Genomic DNA, 15,606 nt, shown 5'->3' with positions numbered 1-15,606 from the left:
GCCTGTGTCTCTACCTCTCTCTCTGTGTGTCTCTCATGAATAAATAAATAAATACTCTTTTTAAAAAAATTACCTGACCAATGACACATAGTCTACTACTTCCAGCCTTCATTACTACTTCTCATTTGTAGCTAGTTGGGTTTCCTCTGGGAAAAAAGTCACTGATTTTTATGTGTATGGCTTACAGCAGAAATCTATTTTTTTCATATTGGATGCATTCAGATTTATGTCTTCATAGGAATCTAGCAACTTATTATGATATGACCTTGATTATCTCTAGTAATCCTTTTTCCTTAAGGTTATTTTGTCTAATATTAGTATAGATACACCAGTTTTCCTTGGTTAATATTTACATGGTACATGGCACCTCATTACTGTTGTATGCCACATATAACTTGCCACATATAACTTTTTTTTAAAGATCATATTTACTTATTTGACACAGAGAAAGAGAGTACAAGCAAAAGGAGCTGCAAAGACAGAGGGAGAAGCAGGCTCTCCACTGAGCAGGGACCCCAACTTGGGGTTTGATCTCAGAACCCTGGGATCATGACCTGAGCCAAAGGCAGGCAACTAAGCCACCGAGGTGCCCCACAGAGTCTGCAAATATTAATCTTTTACTTGGACTATTTTGTCCATTTATAGTTAATGTAGTTCATTGTACATTTGGCTTATATCCATCATTTTATTATGAGTTTACTATTTGGCTCATTTGGTTTTGCTTTTTTATGCCCTTTGGTTTTTGGCCTTCTCTTAGATTTTTGCCATTCAATTTTTTCTATTATCATTTTTAAATTTTTAAGCAAATGCTTAATGATTAAAAGATCAAAGTATTTCTCTCTGACTTATTACAGCCTAATACAAATGATGATTTTTTTACCTTTTCAATAATAACAATAGAGCTTTGTACCATCTAAATTCAGTTATATTTATTTTTGCATTGCTACTAATTTTTCTTTCTCCATTTCTGTATTTTCCTCTATGATCATATTCCTTTTGCATAAGGAGCTTCCTTTGATATTCCTTCTAGTGCAATCTTATTGACAATTGTCTTAATTTTTGTTTTTCTGAAAATGTTTTTATCTCCCCTTTATTTTTGAGGTACATTTTCACAGGTATAGAGTGCTAAGTTGACAGTCATTTTCAGCATTTTTAAGGTATTATTTCATTGTCTTCTGGCTTACATCATTTCTATGGAGAAGTCACCAATTTCCTAATTGATGTTCCTTGAAGATTGTGTCCTTTTTTCCCTCTCTGGTTGCTTTTAAGATTTATTATATTTATCTCTTGTAAAATGCATTTTTCTATCATGTGCCTTAATGATTTTTTTAAATGTTAATTCTGCTTATAATTTGCTGAGTATTCTGAACTTGTGAATTAATGTTTTTCTTCAGTTTGGAGGGTTATTTTTTTGCCACCATCTCTTCAAATATTGTCTCTTTCTTTTTTTTTTTTTTATATTGTCTCTTTCTAGTTCTTTCCTCTCTTTCTGATGTATCCATTACATATATATGTTATACTATTTCTCTTTTGTTCTATTCTTGCCCCCTACTCATTCTTTTGTCTCTCTGTGTTCCATTGGGATCTTTTCAATTGTCTTCAAGTTTACTAATTTTGTGCACAACCCTGTCCAGGTTTTGTGTTATATGCATTAATTTTACCTTAAGATAGAATACTTTTTATTTCTGGAATTCCCATCTAATTCTTTGTATGGATTTTTTAGGACTTTGCATTATATCAATTAAGCTGAGCTAAACTACATTTCAAGGGGAATCCCTGGGTGGTGCAGCGGTTTGGCACCTGCCTTTGGCCCAGGGCACGATCCTGGAGACCCGGGATCGAATCCCACGTCGGGCTTCCGGTGCATGGAGCCTGCTTCTCCCTCTGCCTGTGTCTCTGCCTCTCTCTCTCTCTCTCTCTCTCTCTCTATCATAAGTAAATAAAAATTAAAAAAATAAAAATAAAAAAAAATAATAAACTACATTTCAAGAGTACTCTTCCGTATGTGTTTTAAGTTCAAGTAGTACAACAAAAAAACATTACATGTGAGTTTTGGAAGAATTAAAGCAATAGTCATATTGATTTATACCTCGAAGGTCATGAAGTAACATCAGATGCTATTGCATCTCACACACATTGTCACTGATCTGTTGGCTCATTTCATTAATGTTGGGCAGCAGCTAGGTCTTCAGCTTCCTTTCCTATTTCAGCTTCTCTGAATCCTCAGCCAGATGTATTTTCAACCATGTGATGAAGGGTAAGAACTTCTTGTGCATGACAATTGCCATATAAATTAGAGGCAGTGAAAAACTGGCATGCGTTTTAGTCCATCTTAATGTTTTCCCACTCATTCTTTTGGATACCAATTTATTCTCACTGTCCTGAACTTTATATCTTTTTTTCCCCAAATGCTTAACGGTTTAGACATGAAGCTCCAGTATAAAATACAAAGACATCCACCATACAGTGAATTTTTAACCAGCTGTCACAGTTGTGTAAGGACAAATCCCTATAATGAATCATATATATATATATATATATATATATATATGATTCATTATATATATATATATATATATACAGAGAGAGCATTGTTCATATATAATAATGAAATGTTTATATGTATGTAAAATATAAACAAGACTGGCTCAGATTCTAATTACATGATAAAAACTCCAACATTTCATCTTTCATTTTTCTTTCCTTATTCATATTAATCAGGTTTTTAATAGTTCTTTAAACTGTCTTATCACCTATAAAGCTGTTTGTGTTGCCTATTTTTTTCCTCTTGGTTTTCAGACACATGACTCATCCCTTAACATGATTTTAATAAGTCAAGAACACTGAACATATAAATATGGAAGAAACTCCAGATATTGTGATCTTGCACTAGAAAATGATTATCTTTTCCTCTCCAAGGTAGATAGAGTGAAAGGCTATCTTAAATCATTTAGGAAGGAGCCAGTTTTAGGCTAGATTAAAGTTTTTTATTAAATTAAACTAAAGTTCAGGGGCACCTGGGTGGCTCAGTGGTTGAGCATCTGCCTTCAGCTTATGGCGTGATCCCAGGTTCCTGGGATCAAGTTCCACACCAAGCTCCCCACAGGGAGCCTGCTTCTCCATCTGCTTATGTCTCTACCTCTCTCTGTGTGTCTCTCGTGAATAAATAAACAAATAAAATCTTTTAAAAATTAAATCAAAATAAAATAAAGTTCATTCTGTATCTGGTTTTCCCTGTCTCTAGTCCAGAGTCTTCCATTGCTTTCAATTAAGAGCTTGCTGTATTCACTGTGTCCATTTACCCTAGCAGGTCTTTGTCATCTCAGTACCAGGAGACTGCAGAATTTTCCAGTTTACTTCTCAGAGTTTGTAGCTTACTTCTTAAGCCTCATATTTTGTGCACCTTCAGTATTTGGCACATATTTTGAGGGAGAGAGGATCAGTTCTCTCTTGAAGCTCAAGTATCCAATTTCATAACTCCATCTCATCTAAGTTCCAAAATATCTATTGGTTTCTCTATCCTCAACAATGGCCCTCTGCCCAGTTAAAACCCATTTTCCTGGTCTACCCATGCAAGAGTCAGCACAAGCTTCCAGGGAAAGCGCAGCTGAAGATCATTATTATACCTTTCTAAGAGTCTCCCCTTTTCATGCTTTTAGCCTCTTCAGATTTCATTATTTTGGCAACTGTGTATATCTTTAAACAGAGGATTTTTGTGTTTATTTTGCTTTTTAAAAATAATTTTTCTCAGCAGATGACTTGGTCTACCAAAAACTACTTTAAGCTACATGGAACAGAAATGCCTGTCAATCTATTCTTGTTTATGTCTTCCAAAATTCCTTCCCAACTGCTCTTCTGTTAGGATGTCTGGTTTCCTGTCTTATCATGGCTTTTATAATAGTTTGTTATAAGTTCATATCAGTAGTAATTTGAGAGGGAAGACAGGTTTACATGCATCTTCAGTAGGCCATCTTGAACTAGAAATCCCATAATATTTTGAACCTTCTGACCTATATATAATTCTCTGATTATTTCTATCTCTGTTAATATATTATAAATTTCTTAAAGGTAAAGAAAGACATGTTATTCATGTTCATGCTTGCCATAATGACATGTAGTGGTACTCATCATTGACTTCTTAAATAAATTATGAAGTAAATGAGTAAATGATGTCATGATGTTCATACTCAATGGCTTTATTGGCATTTTTCACATTATGAACTGTATTGCTTTTAACAACAAACAAAAAATTGTATATAATATTTAGAGGCAAATATTATGTTTCTTTACAGAACCTGATATGTTCTATGCCCTTAAACAAAACTTAAGCAATAATAAAGACAATTTTTTTCCAGCTTCTGGGATTTCTCAAAGAGAATCCTCTTAAAATGAAGGACTTTAATCACCTGGTCCCTTTAGATTTTTATAGTAGTTCAAGAAATATACTTTCTAAATTCCTGATATATATGTCAGTTCTCTCCTAACACTTATTTCCCTTTAGAAAAGAAAAAAAAATCACATGAAAAGGAAAATTGAAGAGAAATGTTACCTAGCACATAAAAAGTCTCACTTTTCAAAGATTATATTTCCATTTCTACATAATATACTCTCATTATGAAATCATCAGTGCATTTTTTAGTCATAAACAAGACACTGAAAAGAAAATGAATAGCAATGAAAATGGCTTTCTGGAAAGTGACATCTATTCCAGTCTCAGAAAAAAATGAACCTTCTGAAATATTAATTGATCATAATGAGGAGGCCAAACTTTAGATAAACAGAGGAGCCAGGGAGTATTTCCCATAGGCCTGCAGCTTCTTGTGAAGGCACCTATGAACACTGGCTTTGAATTTAAATTTAAAAGTAAATAAAAATAGATCAGACTATCAGACTGTCAACTTAAAAACTTCAACTGGGAATGCCATGCTCTGTTCCTTTGCAATTCAAACAGAGTAGGAAGAAACATAATTGTACTAGAAAATAAAATTGCCATGATTCCTGGCCGTCAGAAAGGCATTTCAAAAATATCAGCCTCTGCTTTCTTCCCTAACTTAGAAATGAATTACAGATATAGGTCATCCCAGGAGCCAATGAACAAATGCCCAGTTATTTTGGCAGTGTTCCAACTCCGTCGAGAGACCCTTAATCCAATGTCTTTTTCATAACTGGTATAGGAGACAGTACCACAAAGTTCCAATCCCGTTTAGTCTTCATATTCTGGACTTCTCCTTTGACTTTGCACCTGAGTATTTCATTTTCCATGAGGCTACTATTTATATAACTTGTTTGCAAGGAACAAAATTAAATTATTCAGCACAGTTCCTTCAAACACCAAACTTTTATTACCAGAGGCTTCAAATGGACACCTCTCTGGAATGGACCTAATATGTGATGGAGTTAAATATGGAAGAAGACTTTCAAGTTTTGTTCCAAGCTCAAGAGTAAATGCCAAAAACAATTATAGATTCAGTAGCTATACAGTTTTTCAGAGTATTCAGCAAGAGAGGCCTAAACTTTCTTCATCTTTATGTTGAATTGTGAGGTTGCCACCACTGTATTTGGAACAACATAAACTTAGAACAGCGAAGGCTCAACTTAGCCCTTCCTTTCCATGTCTTTCCATAATGGTAGGGCTTCCATTTTGTTTTTGTTTTTGTTTTTGTTTTTGTTTTCCCAGCATTTACCCTGTCCCTGTGAGTCACAATATTCCCCACTTTTCTTGGTGGATTAGTGGGCACACAGCTTCCATTCCCAGCACTGTTTATCAAGCAGTAAGGCAAAATTACTTAGGCTCTGGTCTTAGAAACTTAAATACCTGCGGATACAACTTCAGGTAGTTTCGTACCTAAAGAGCAAGCTATAGCCGTTTCCAGATATTCATGCATGAAGCTCATTAACAATTTTCTTCTCTCAGTAACTGAAAATAAATCCCTTAATTTGAAGTGGCCTTAACACTAATGAGTCATGTCATTACTCTGAATCCTTTAAGTTGTTGGGTTTTTTGTTTTTTTTTTCATTGTCTAAGTGAGGTGGAAATTAAGGACAGCTCCCATTAGGTCTCTATATTTCCTGAAGCGTCTGCTCATAGTTACAAATTGATCCATCCTAAATATTTATTTGCCTGTAAATGTCATGGAGTCAACACTTCAGTTTAGATATTTTTCCCCCAAACACAAAATTTCTTTTAAAAGTTCTGTCAATAACATCATTTGCAATTTAAATGCTTTAAAAATATGATCCTTCCTGCTGTGTTTTTGAATACTTCCTTCATATTTAATTGCTATAGACACTTTAGTTCCTAATTAAACTTTATTGTTTATGATGTTGCAGTCATTAATAGACATGATGGGGGGGCAATGGTTAGTTCTAGTAAGTTCTCTGGCTGCTAATTCTCGTCTGAATCTTAATACTTTCCATAGCTCTAATGAACTCATGGGGCTGAGAGGAGGATGAGTAGAAAGTGAAGCACAAAGCAAGTACATAGTTCATGTTTTTGAGGATTTACTAGACATTCTGGAAGACAAGCTTGAATTGGACTTGAATTGAATTGGACTCCTTGATTTGTTGGGGAGATTAGCTTAGAAATAGCACCTCAAACACTTGCAAGATGAATATCCTCATTTTTCAAGGCTCCTTTCTCCAACACATCCCCAGGTTTTGCATTGGTGACAGAGTGGAGCATATATTGCACACACAAAGCTTGCCTCATCCTCAGAGCCCTAAATGACTTTTATTGTGAGAGAATGGAGACACTTGATGAATCTGATGGGGTTTGGTCATGGAAAGATTTGCTATGAACCATTGCACCAAGGTTGAAATGCCCAAGAGGCTGACAAGCTTATTGCCCATTTCAGAGATTAAATAGTTTTGGAAAAATTTTCTCCCCTGGCAGTTGTAATTGTGTCTGTGAAATAAGTGTTCATTCTGCTTGAGCACCGTGGTTTGAATGCTTCCTTCTATATATTCCCCCAGTGGATTGATTCTAAAAAGGTCTGCTCAGATTTCCCCGTACCAATGCAAATTAACCCATGAACTTGATAACACACTCCCCAACCCCCCACATCCTTGCCACGTCCCATGCTAATGGGTAATCAGAGACACTGCCAAGTCCCTTTATCATGGATTATCTTTGTAGCTGTTTGAAGACAGGGAAAGGAGCTGAAAAATCTTCCAGGTTAATGATGTGGTTATAGGAAATGGGCAAAAGCTACTGTCAGTAACCTTGGGAGTCTTGGGCTGCCAGAGGACCATTCACGAGTAGATAAAGTGGTCTTTATTTGCTGGGACTTCCAAAGCATTTGGTAGGCCCTCAATTGCCCCCAAATAAAATAAGGTGAGAGTAACATCTCAAGAAGAGGGAAGAGGGTACATGCATAAAAACAGGTTCATCATAAACAGATCATCTATCCCCTGACTTTGTCCAGGGTCAACATTGCATATTAGTCTGCTAACTGTTGGACAGTGTCTGACCTTCGGGGTGATTTGGAACGTTTTTCTTTCTAGCCTGGGTGGATAAAGATCATTATGTGTTAACATAGACCAGAACATATTCCTCTTTCATACATAATAAACACCTAGAATTCTTGGATTTACCCTTTTAAAGAAGCTTCAATATCATACCTCAAAATTGAGTGTGAGGATATCAAAGAAACTTGGAGACAGCTAATAATATTTATTTCTGAGTATTCACTATATCCCTGAGACTGTGCTAAGTCTGTGAGTGATTACTATATTTAATCCTATAACAATTCGATAAAGCAGGTTCCGGTATTATCCTGTGGAAACTAATAGATTAAGCAACTTGTCGGAGGTCACATAGTTAGTAATTAGTTCCATCAATTTGAACCCAGGTATTCCTGATCCTAGAATGTGAGCTCAAATTAAAACCCTATACTGCCTTCCCTTTAATCCTCGGTACCTTGAGAAAGGAGGATGAGCTGAGGCCAGAAATAAGATGATTCTCTATAATAGAAATATGACCTGTACGGTGACCTGAATTGGGAAGGTCTGGTTTTTATGCCATTGTATTAATTGGGATGATTTCTCATTAATTTTAAAAGTGTTTTTTGATGAATCCAAAGCATCCCAGGGAGGTGTTTTAGCCCTATTACCTTGTTCAAGTACCTTTCTCTCTGTACTTTTATGAACTGTCAGTGCTGATCAGCGTCCATGCCTGAGCAGAAGCAGATGGAATCCCAGGATATGAGTGAAATGTTCAGAGGACTGATGGAATTAGCTCAGCGTCACACCCAAACCTAGAGCCAACTGTTAGCCAATGACAAGAGAATATGAAGGAATGTAGGCTGAATATGGCCCATGTCATACTAGATGTTAACATTGGGCAGATCCTTTTTGAGAAAAGCAGAAATTAGAATGGGCAGCAGAACTTGGAATAGAAGTATAAAAAGAGGATGAGAATTTACAATTAGAAACACGTCTTAGTCAAAGGAAATGACCACAGACAAGGTCAAATGATTGGTGTATAGGCATATGAAGTTGAAGATGGCAGATTGATTGATATTTTCTTACATTTTAACCATTTGGAAGTGAGTAATTATCTTCATATGGATTTTTGTATGTCGCAAGTTGATGTGTCAAGGGCAAACGTCTCCAGAGTCAGAGGATGTTCCTTTCACATTCACTACCTACTGGTTTCCATCATCCTGGGCCGCATGCATTTCCTAGCTTGGTTTATCCAATTCTTTTCTTCCTTTCCTGGTCCACCAATTATTTAGATACCAGAGGGCAGGGAGATCTAGGGCAGGCACAGAGACCTTCCCTGTCTCACGCGGATCTTGTAGGGATTAATGAACTAACATATTCTAAAGTGATTTTAAAAGGTGAAGTGCTATATAAGTGTCAAGCATGATTAACTAGCAGCCAAGTTATTAGGCACCTGAATATTATGCATCTTTTCTGAATTTTAGAAAAATGGATGTGCATATTCATTTTCAAAAGCACTATTATTTAAATGATATTCAGACACTCAAATAAAAGTCTGGCCCAATTCTAATTATCTCCCCTTTTCTCATACCAGTCATTTGGCCTTAAGAGTGGCATACTCCTGCAACTGTGAATAAGACAGATCCAATCACCAATCTTGTAGTGTTTGCAGCACATCAGGGAAAAAACACACAGTATCATGCAAAATATTAATTGCCTTTCAACCTCCACCTCATCCTTCTAGCACAGGAGTTACTGAGGTCTGGTGGTTGGGCGTGTGAACTCCAGCCCAGACTCCCCTAGATCCAAACACTCACCCCCCTGCTAGCTCAGTGACTTGGGGAAGTTGCGTTACCTCTCTGCGCGTTGATTTGTTTATGTAAAAACTGGGAACAATAATAGTACCTATTACAGACGTCACACAGATAAGGTGCTCAGAAAAGCAGTCGCAAACATGTGGCAATTGCTTCTGAAATGTCAACTATGATCGTTGTAATTGTCTTTAATACTGACTGAGGCAGTTTCCACTCTTGGATGGAGAAATAATAAATAGAAGTGGTGGCGATTTTGCTAGGACTCATGTGACATTTGGCAGCTTACAAAGCCACGGACTTAGGATAGTCACCTGTGGTTCTGCAGCACTTGCTGTTTGCCAGGATCCTCACGACAACTTGGTGGGTTAACTTAGCAGGGCCATAGCTTTAATTTTTGCCTCATTTGCTCAGCAAGGTTCGAATCCTCTTCTGGTAATCCCCTCTAGCCATTAGCTTTGACCCTCAGTACAAAATGGGCACAACCCCATGCCCATCAGTCACACGTTGCTTGTCCTGAGGTAAACGTGGGAACCAGGATGGCCAATGGGAGGCCTCCTCTGGGGTATGAAAGAAGGATTTGATTTGAACTTGGAGATAAATCAGCTTTGCCTCTGAGTTCATGATTGTACAAGAATGTGAAATTAGGGTTAAAGTCAAGTGAAGAAGGTGGGGCTGCTGTAGGAGGGAATGAAGCCCAAGCAGAGCAGGGCTGAGCTGTGAGATGGAGGAGGAAGGGAGTTCTGGTGGTTTTGAGTCTTGACTCTAGCATTTGAAGCTCAATAGCTCTCCTGGCCATATGAGCTAATCAACTTAATCTTTGTGTTCTCTTAAAATAGTTTGGGGATCCCTGGGTGGTGCAGCGGTTTAGCGCCTGCCTTTGGCCCAGGGCGCGATCCTGGGGACCCGGGATCGAATCCCATGTCGGGCTTCCCGGTGCATGGAGCCTGCTTCTCCCTCTGCCTATGTCTCTGCCTCTCTCTCTCTCTGTGACTATCATAAATAAATAAAAATTAAAAAAAAAAAACTTAAAAAAAATAGTTTGAATTGGTCCATCTTTTGTAACTTAAGGAATCCCTAAAGACAAAGGCAGTAATTCACCCATTTTAAGGGACTCGAGACTCAGAGGGGTTAAGTGATTTGCTCATGAAAATCACAATACCAGTGTTTTCCAGAGCCAGAACTCCATGTCCCAGGGAATGACCCCAAATACTATATTCCAGTAAAGACAGCAGGGCTGAGGCACTTGGAGAGGGAGCTGATTATTAATGAAAGGCCAGAGAAGTTTCAGGGCACCATCCGGTCGTGGCGATTGGCAGAGCTAATGCATTCAGTGGTTCATGAAATATTTGTGCAGTCACTGAACAACAACCTAGGGCAAGCTGTTTAGGTTGAGGAAGTGAGTGATCTACAGGTACCCTTGGATCTCTGGGGTACCTGTCTGCTCTCGGCTACTGCTGGCCTGGCAAGGAAGAGGTGAGAAATCGCAGAGCCAGCCTACCTGTGTTTTCCAAGTCGCTACTCCGGTGAATGCAATGCATGCAGCACATGTCAAACACTGGAGCCTCTCGGAATATTGATTATGGATCTTGCCCCTTCCTTAAAAAGCAAGCTTTTGTTTTTATTAGCATGTGTAAATATGGAATAACTTCAGAATGCAAATATGGATGACATTTTATTTTACTGACATGTTTGGAAGCAGCCTAGGGCAGGGTGGCAGTGAATCAGTCAACATCATGGGTACACTGCACTGGGAATTCATCAACTGTGCACACCACTAATAGGCTTATGCCATATGCTCCATAAAAGCATGTTTGCTAACATGAGACTGGGCCGCCCGATCGTATGACAAAGCCGCCACGTCAGTTTCTTGATGTATAGAAACAGGCTCTGCTAGCCAGATGTAGAAATCCAGCAAGGTCATTGTAGGCGTAATTTCCATTTTGTGTGCTTCTTTTCCCCCTCATTGACTGTAAGAGAATGTGATGTGCCTCATTAAAATGTGATTCCAGGTGCATAACACAATAATGACCTTTATGCCAAAGACTGAAGTTCACGTAATAGATAAGCTAGACTCCCATTTGGTGATGTTGGAGACCATTAGCTAGAGGCAGAAACCGTGTTAACTTCTTGACATGGGAGGTCACGGGGTCAAGGTCGAGGCCCAGGCTGCAGCCATTTCTGGACTCAGATGAGAGAGGAGAATGGTGCTGCCTGGCAGCCTAAGGGTTTGCAGCCCTGCCCGGGAGAGTTAGAGATGTCCCGGAGCCTGTGGAGACTTAAGGGGAGGCCTGGGGATCGAGATGGGAACTGAAGAAGGAGCAGCAGCTCTGCACAGAGATGGGCCTGGGTGCTGGGCTTCTCCATGCAGGAGTGCTGTCCTAACCATCACCTCCCTTTCTCCTTTCAGGTCACTCCTGGTTTCCTCTGCTTTGCATCTGACCCAAAATTATACCGTCTCTCTAGAGGCATTACTTCTTTTTCTCTCCTAGCTCTTAGATTCTTGGTGCTCAAGTGGGAAATCAGGGATTGGGAAAGTTAAGAGTTCATTTCCACCCACCCAGGGAACAGGTGTAAAGCCGTGTGTGGTTTCTGCCCTTCCTTGAAAGTGGCCAAACAAGTCAAATCCTTCACTTGGTGATCACGGCCAGTGTATTGACTGCCATTTTATTAAATACACATTTGCAAATGGTGTTCGAGCACCCAAAGCTTGCGCCAGACCTCAGGACCCTTCCTAACTGTGTGCAGCTTTATCAGAGTTCCTCATAGCCAGCTCTTGATAATCTTGCTTGTTTTCCTGTTTTCACTCTGACTGAGGGCATTGTATCTCATATCTCCTACAAACTGCAAGAACCCAAACCTAATGTAAAAAATAGGCAATGAAAAGGGAAAATCAAAAATCACATGTTATCTGAAATCTGGAGCTCATAAAGACAGAAAGAAGTAATAAAGAACCAGAATGAGAATACATTCAGTCAAAGCGAAAGAGAAGAGGGAATTTGAGGATATTAAGCAGAAGAAATCAGACACCTAAAATGATAAATAAGGGGCACCCGGGTCACTCAGTGGTTGAGCATCTGCCTTTGGCTCAGGTTGTGATCCTGGGGTCCTGGGATCGAGTCCCACTTCGGGCTCCCCGCAGGGAGCCTGCTTCTCCCTCTGCCTGTGTCTCTGCCTCTCTCTCTGTGTCTCTCATTAATAAATAAATAAAATCTTAAAAAAAATAAAACTATAAATCAAATGGCTTGTTTGCTTATTTGTTTATGTACATCCCTGGAATTATAAGCGTCTTGGCCTGGCCATAGGCTAATCGCCTTTTAGGAGGGGCCTATCGTGTGTATTTATTGATGTTTGATTTCCAGAGCTTCTAGCTCAATCAGGGACAAAGGCTCTATGTTTCACTCATGCTCATGGATGAATAATGCCTTTTTAGAATATTGCCAACTGTGCTGTCATTTCAAGACCCCAGAGACTCTGCTTATTAGGATGGCAGACGAGCGAAGAAATGAGTTGGGCAGAGAGGTGGCAGGGGTTAATTTCATATTTGTCACGAGATCTTGCATGATTTCCCTAAAAGATATTTAATTTCCACTGGGCATAATAACTTGCAGCTGCTGGAATATGCTGTATACCAGTGGCGAGTTCTTGTCTTTGGAGATTTATGCAAGTCGTTATTTAAAAATAGAGATCCGGGAGTTACAGCTGGCTAATTAATCTACCACTAAGGAAAGCTCAGCAAGTGACCCACTTAACTGTTTCCAGGAACCACAGCTAAGGCTGAAGTGAACTCTCAAAAGTGTCCTGCACAAAGGACCAAACAAGTCCATCCCTGGGACATTTCGTCATCTGCTCGCAGTGCAGGCGTCCGTTCTTCATGTCCCCTTCTTTCCCGCAAACCATTCACTCAGGCCTTCATCCCTACACGGCTCCAGTTCCTAGGTGCCTCACCGGTGTCCTGTGTCCTGAGGACAGACGCCGGATGCTGCCAGACTCGCCTTCCCCAGTCTCTTCATCTGTATCACTCACCAGCTCAGGCGATGCCCTCAGCACATCATTTGTACCCTGTGGCTGACCTCAGAGGGCTCCTGTGGGACACCCGAGCCACACGTATGTACCCACAGTTCCTCCCTTTTCTCCACATGCACCTTCCTCTCCTGGCATCTTGATCTCTCCCCTCTCCTCCTGTTCCCCACCCAGATCACCTTTCCATTCCTCCCTCGGCGTGAAGACGGTCGATATGTCTCTGCAGAGGTCCACGGCGCCTATTGCAGGCCATGCTGAGTCTTCTCCTTGGACTTGACAACAGAGAGTTGGCATAATCAGGTCATGGCACATTTTTATCATTGGTCTGTGAAAGCCTGATCTGATTTTTAAATCAATCAATTAATTAATGTATCCTATTCATTCCGCTTCCCTTGTCTCCCCTCTGCCTAGGCAGGCATTCTGTTATGTTTTACGTGCATTTTTTGATCGTGTACATCTTTGCCGAATAATTCATATTGTTATCTGTGCATGTATTTTGATTTACACAGATGATACATACTACATTCCATTTGTTCCCTACATTAGTCACTATCTTTAAAGTTTGTGCGTGTCTCTAAATCTGGCTGCTGCATACTCTACGGTAAGCAACCATCACCTTTACCCCTCTGCTTTCTCCACGTTTTACATGCACCGATCCCTCCTACTCTCTGGATCTTTCCTTCTCTGAAATTCCTTGGTTTTCATTTACCCTACAGCTTAATTATATGCTGGTGGGTTGTTGTTTTTTTTTTTTAATTTTCCTATAAATTTTCATGTTTTTTTTTTTTTCCTTGTCTTTCATGCAATTCCTTGGAGGTCAAGGACCATCTCTTTTATTCTTCCCTCCCCCAGGCCACCCATCTCCACCTCTGCAGAACTTTTTTAGAGCTTGGTGCATAATTGATGCTCAATAAATTCTTGATTATTTAGGGAGTTGGAAAGCATGAGTTCATGAGAGTATTTTCTCTTCCTATATATAGCTCTAGTGTCTAAAATGGTGCCCAGCATGTTGCAGGCGATCAGGAGATTTGTTTGAAACAAATGGATATCTTATCTTTCACATGAGAAAAGGGATATGGAATAGTAGGATATACAGAGGTCAGAATGCCACGTTCTAGTTTCTGATCTGCCACCAAGTAGACGTGCAACACCTGGCCTGTCAGATAGCTTCTCTGGGTCCTGGTTAAACTGAATGATTTCATGGATCCTTGTTCACTCTAGCTTTCTAAGCTTCTGTGACTTCACTAACAATTTTTCAACATGAAGCAAGAGAATCTTCAATATGAAATCGCCTGCATGGAATACAGAATAGTCATACTCAAGGCATTAGAGCATGGGAGGGTTAGAGGAGGGAGCATATCCTATAGCTTCTGATCTTAAGCTCTCGGAATGATGAGGAGGATAAAATTCTTGCCACCTGTAAAGTGCTTAGGAGAGTGTCTCACAAAATCAGTGGTATATAAATCTTTACTATTATTTTTATAAATTCAAGAAAATCTACTAGCCTTTGCAACCGTCTCTGGCCTGGCATTTGGAAGTCTGGTCTTCGTGCTTATGTGCATACAAAGCTGAGAAATTCTAGTATCCCTGCTGAAGTTAATAATTTTCTTTTTTAGGTCAATAATCACCAGACAACAGTCTGATTTCTTTTAGGCCCAAACTGTTGTCTTTTTTGGTAATGGGCAAGTTCGAATTTTCATGGCTTTTGTAAAATGAAGCAAAGGGATGTTATCCTTCAAGATCATGTAGTAGCCAATAAAGATGTTAAAACAAGAATCCAGAGTTTTGTGTTTAGTATCTATCAAAAAACAACGGTTTTTTTGTAGAGCAATCACTTAGAAATGGAAACAGAATAGGAATGTGTTAATATCTTTGCAGATGATATTTTTCCCTTCAGCAGGGAAGAAGTAACTAAATAATCTAATTTGCTTTCTCTTATCTTTAGGGGAGTGAATTCAAATATTGGACAAACCATTATTAAAATTCTGAACAGCACTTAATGTATGAGCTTGTTTTTTGCTATAAGTCTCCTTTTTCTCTAGGTCAAGAGGTAAAGCTATTTGTCTAAAAGAAAAACATTAAATAGTATTGGTGATAGGTTACAGGTTTTATAACAACTATATAGTTTATATAACAACTGCCTCATGAGCAAAATAGCATTTAATAACTATTTTATTCTACTATTCGACTAGGCACTAGAAGTCTTCATCAAACAGCATTTCACTTTAATGCTTTTCTTTTGTGAATTAGTCTGTCATCTAAAAGTTAAAAAAAATCAGATAAAAATACAAATTGGGAACTGGGAACTCCAGATGAACTGGACATTTTT

At 39.0% G+C, this 15,606-nt stretch overlaps 1 protein-coding gene across 3 annotated transcripts in view; it reads left to right on the top strand.

Annotated features, from left to right (window-relative positions):
- The window catches only part of ST6GALNAC3 (ST6 N-acetylgalactosaminide alpha-2,6-sialyltransferase 3), a 523,593-nt gene that overhangs the window by 413,630 nt on the left and 94,357 nt on the right, over positions 1–15,606 (top strand). Inside the window, exon 4 of one of the 3 annotated variants that reach the window (XM_038541639.1) lies at positions 11,665–12,406. The exons of the other annotated variants lie outside the window; for them this stretch is intronic. Within the exon in view, the coding sequence (XP_038397567.1) occupies positions 11,665–11,746 (82 nt within the window). The 3' untranslated portion in view covers positions 11,747–12,406. Of the gene's footprint in view, positions 1–11,664; positions 12,407–15,606 lie in introns of those variants that run through there. 3 annotated transcript variants of the gene reach the window in all.

This window comes from Canis lupus, chromosome 6, assembly GCF_011100685.1.
Source record: "Canis lupus familiaris isolate Mischka breed German Shepherd chromosome 6, alternate assembly UU_Cfam_GSD_1.0, whole genome shotgun sequence".
In the NCBI taxonomy this organism is placed as follows: domain Eukaryota; kingdom Metazoa; phylum Chordata; class Mammalia; order Carnivora; family Canidae; genus Canis; species Canis lupus.
Note: the sequence above shows the minus strand (reverse complement) of the source record. Positions and strands in the feature narration are given on the sequence as shown.